The 4,852-nt window shown below is 41.5% G+C and overlaps 1 protein-coding gene across 1 annotated transcript; it reads left to right on the top strand.

The window, feature by feature from the left end:
• The first annotated feature begins 924 nt into the window (after positions 1 to 924).
• On the top strand, positions 925 to 1,685 carry LOC147616135 (uncharacterized). The gene is made up of 2 exons (XM_086778761.1): positions 925 to 1,487; positions 1,571 to 1,685. The coding sequence occupies exons 1-2, from the start codon at positions 1,049 to 1,051 to the stop codon at positions 1,609 to 1,611; spliced, it is 480 nt and encodes a 159-aa protein (XP_086634887.1). The 5' UTR covers positions 925 to 1,048; the 3' UTR covers positions 1,612 to 1,685.
• The last annotated feature ends 3,167 nt before the right edge of the window (positions 1,686 to 4,852 follow it).

Genomic DNA, 4,852 nt, shown 5'->3' on the forward strand with positions numbered 1-4,852 from the left:
ACTCAAGATCCACTAAAATCCCTCAACTGGCCTCCAAGTCGAGGCAGGCGATGAGCCAACCCTAAATCCACACGACTTGTGCTAGTTGATATGTGCTTCGGATGCACGACATAACATCTCTATCACCTCAATGAATATCTGGAGATTCTCCTCATCACTGGATAGGTATGTTGATGTCTTATTCGACAAACTCTGAATCAAGCAATTCCTCCTATACAAAGATGGGAAGACGTAGCCCATGGGGTGCTTTCTCCTGGGCGGAGAGAAAAGTACTCATGTCCTCGGCAACAAACAAAAATAGATAAGGTGCCATGCCGGACCAAGCGAGAAAGCATAAATATGTTGCCTCTAGCGAGAAAGCATAATATGTTGCCTCTAGCGACCTGGATGAGACCTTGGCTATGCGAAGCCAAATAGAGCCCAAAAACACCTCGGACCCATTCCTTGGAGAATCCCATCCGGCACATAGTCTCCTCTAGAAAGCCCCAGTCTACCCTGTCATAGGCTTTCTCAAAATTCAGAAGGAACCTCAGCTGGGCTGCAGCAGGCGCCAAAAAGTGAAAATGTTGTCCAAAGTACTCGGCAGCTCCTAGGACGGTGATGGGCCTCCACTGCCCAATCTGCTTTTCTCGTTTTCTACCACTAAAGATCAAAAAAGACTGAGACTCTTCTCCGTTCGTTAATTGTGGGGGCTAGCCCAATGAAGTCAAAAGCAATGCCTCTTTTGAGTAGGCGCACTTTGGGTAATGGGAGCAGCTCAGTGCCGCGCGCATTAGCTTTAACTTAATCCGCAATGTTATCCTCAAAGCCGGTAGTGCGGACGAATCACAGCAAAACAACATACATTATCATGTTCAGGCAGCTAGTGGACAGGTTACGTGAGGGCCTGGAATTCTTGCTGCCGGGTTGCCCATAAATTCAACGCCCGGATGGGTACTAATTACTCATCGCAGCAGTATCGTACGCTCGTTGGCAAAAAACATGGGACGTGGTAGAAAGTTTTTTGCGCTAGCTCTGATGGCGTGCGCCATCATGTGGACGTGCATCAATGCCGCCCGGGAGGAGCCCGTCCAGGCCAAGCCTGAGGAGACGGAGGGCGGTTACGGCTATGGCGGCTATGGCGGCTACGGCGGCTATGGCCACGGGGGTGGGGGCGGCTATGGCCACGGGGGTGGCGGCTATGGCCATGGAGGTGGTGGCTGGCCTGCCGACCGGACACAAGAAACGGAAGGCGGATACGGTTATGGGTACGGCGGCTATGGGCAGGGAGGCGGCGGCTATGAGTACGGACATGGGGGTGGCGGCGGCTATGGGCACGGAGGCGGCGGCTATGGGCATGGAGGTGGGGGATGGCCTGCCGACCGAACCCAAGGAACCGAAGGCTACCATGGAGGCGGGTATGGAGGAAGTGGTGGACACGGCCACGGACACGCCGACACCGCCTCCCAGGCCGAGGCCCTACACCCCTGAATTTGAACTTGAGCACGGTATGTCGCTCTCCATGAATAAAAGAATGCTTGCTCATGTTGTCCTTAATTTCATACTGAACTCGATGCATGGATTGCCACAGTTGGATGTTTTAGACACGCCCCAGAAGAAGACAGTGCATGAATAGACGACGACCAAGACTCACTGGTTTTATGATGTACCTACTTATCCATGCAATAGAATAATGTCTTCTTCCACCGCTTGCTATGCTCTTGTTTTAAAATTGTGGTTAGGTTTGTATTTGTGATTCAAAGTTTGCCCTACCCTACATGAAAGGGTCGCTACTGATGCAATGTGCATGGAAAGCGCCACCACTAACGTCTCCAAAAGGACCACTAGTGGTGGTGACCTCTTTGCTTAGGCCAATGCGGGGCAAACGAGTCAACCCACGCACACGAAGGTTATATTGCAAACCACCTCAAAAGTGAGTTTTAGCTCCTTGAAATAGGCAAAACATCCGAATAACCTTGAGTACAACCACATTGGAGGCCTATAACACCAATTGGACAGGCATTCAATGTTGCCCCATCAAGTTGCCAGAGGCTTAAGCAATGTTTTCTGAAGTTTACATCTGGCCATAGTGGACATTTCAGCCTCACGTCCAAGAATCCAAAGTATTACGTCTAATAAGAATGGCAAGGAATCAACTGGGACAATAAAGGGTATAGATAAACTTAGGTATTTACCTTTAACACATTTTATATTGAGCTTTGACCTTCTCATGTATATTATGGTTTAAGACAACGTGTGAGGGTGTGACCATATGATTTAGGAGAACGACCTTGTGTGGAAGCTCAACCCTTTTTTAAACGAAGTACCTTTTAAACTATTATCATGAGAATTTAGGAAGGTCAAGCCTTAGAGAAATTGTTAAAAATTATCACTTACAAATATATATATATATATATATTCCATGAGTGGGAAAGATAAGACTTCCAAAATGTGAGAAGTGCCACTTTTCCCCCTTGCTAAGAGCTTCCTTTTATATAACACAGGTAGTGATAATAACACCAAAATATTAAACACACGCTTGTTGTTGTGTATTAACAATCCTATAAGAAGTCGGTATTAGGGAATTCGAGAAAATCCCAATTCCCAAAATGGTAGTGTTTAGGGATTTTATGATCAATTTTTCTCAAAACATAGGTTTTATGGCACAAATAACTACATGTTTGGAAATGAAAGCATGCAGACGTGTTCATTTGTGATATAAAACCTAATCAAATTTCCCCAATATTACGTAAAAAAGCTACATGCGCACACATTACCGTACTCGATATTCGACTTGTCACCTTGAGATTTATAGTCCCAAAATGAGACCATTGGTATTAATCAAGGGACTTCAAAAAATAAAATGTTTTTTTACAGCTGTTTTTAAAATTAAGGGAGGATGGCAGTGGTGCCATTCTTCCTCAATTTTAGTAAAGGACTTAGAACATACAAAATGGTTGCTTGCAACTGTTCTTGAACCTATGTATAATTATTTCTAGAAATTGGTTTAGGTACACACACTATGAAATGCAATTTTTGGTAGCATGAGCAGCATCATCTCAAGAGTCTTTGTGGTGTTCATAAACACCATCAAAATATTAGATCTAAGAAGTTTTGTTCTACAATTGTCACATTCAAATAGTTTAATAAATGGTCATTGTGCTGTTATCCTCATTGGATGACCTCTAATCCAAAGTTGATGGAAGAATTGCACCACTACAATTCTCTCCCTCTTGTATAAAATGGAGGAAGAAAGAAAGTGGTGCCATCCTCCTCTAATCATTAAACTTTTCAAGGGAGGATGGTAGTTCCGCCATCCTCCCTACTCTGATTACAGTGATCAAAGCATGGAGCATGGCTTTGTTTGGTTTGGTGCATTATCATTTTGTAGTGTTGCCATTCTACCTGGCTACTCTAATTACAATGAAAGCATGGAGCATGGATTTGTTTGGTTTGGTGCATTATCATTTTGGGAGAATAGTAGTGTTACCATTCTACCCCCAATCACAATGTGATCTTAGCTACACTTTTGCAAACTCACTCCTCATTAAAGGACCCATTCCCATTGAATATTTGATTTGAGATGAGAGCGACAGCGGTGCCAATCTCCATCTTATTAGATTTGGCTTGGTTTGGTGCATTATCATTGGGGAGAATGGCAGTGGTGCCATTCTCCCCCAAACAAAATGCCAAACCACCACCATCCGCTTCTTGCAAAATTAGATGTAGAATATGGTGATGGAGAGGGAAAGAGTGGTACAATTTAAGAATGACAATGGGGAGGAATGATACACTATCACATTCATATAGATTTTATTTTTCATTGGCAAAATATTCTGAATCATGTCTTTCTCGCAGCACACAAATAAAAAGAACACAAAGTAGAAACAAACTAGATATTAAAAAAGACATTTATGAATGGAGTCTTGTTATTACTTCACTATCTCAATTTAAGCATAACAAAGATTCACATGTCTTCAATTCTAACATTAAAATACATCAAAGGATTTATACAGAGATATAAATGTGCAAGAGTTAAAGCTCTATTTACAAAAAATATATAATCTATAGCTTCTGAATTACAACTTGAAGCGTAAACAATGAACTATTTGTGTGAGCACTTTTAAGGTTTGCAATGAACAAAGTATTCCTCACACAATTAAACATTTTGTTGAAAATACACAAAAGCATTTATATTCAAATTAGTGTAAGATTGCATTGGCACACAAAACACAAACATGATATCTGGTAATGAATGAAAAAGTATTCATAGTGTAAGATAACATTGGCACACAAAACACAAACATGATATGTGGTAATGAATGACAAAGTGTAAGATTGCATTGTATTAACAAAAAAATATAATCCATAACTTCTGAATTACAACTTGAAGGATAAACAATGAACTATTTGTGAGCACCTTTAATGTTTGCAATGAACAAAGTATTCCTCACACAATTAAACATTTTGTTGTAAAGACACAAAAGCATTTATATTCAAAGTGTAAGATTTCATTGGCACACAAAACACAAACATGATATCTGGTAATGAAAGAAAAAGTATTCATAGTGTTATGTTATTGATCAAACTCATAGTGTGCGACTTAAAAAGATGCAGAGGAGAAGGAAGCTTAAGTTCTTGCAAGCACACACACACACACAAATCCTAGAAGAGAACACACAAGGTGAGAGGCTGAAAATTCTTCTTCTTCTTCTTCTTCAGACAACAAAAGAGGACTATAAAGAAGATAAAGTGACTAACATACAAGCGGTCCCTAATGGGAACACGGTAAGTGGAGTGGGTAGTCTAGCTATAGAATATCTAGCAAAGATATGTCGGTGCCAACTGTTGAGATATCGAGCTCATCTAATGA

Source organism: Cibotium barometz, chromosome 39 (genome assembly GCF_041138505.1).
Source record: "Cibotium barometz isolate CiBa-2024 chromosome 39, ASM4113850v1, whole genome shotgun sequence".
Lineage (NCBI taxonomy): Eukaryota > Viridiplantae > Streptophyta > Polypodiopsida > Cyatheales > Cibotiaceae > Cibotium > Cibotium barometz.

Coding starts and splice junctions, on each gene's coding strand:
- LOC147616135 (XM_086778761.1), top strand. CDS start 1,049: ATGCCGCCCGGGAGGAGCCCGTCCAGGCCAAGCCTGAGGAGACGGAGG. Junction 1,488..1,570: donor TGAATTTGAACTTGAGCACG/GTATGTCGCTCT, acceptor GGATTGCCACAG/TTGGATGTTTTAGACACGCC.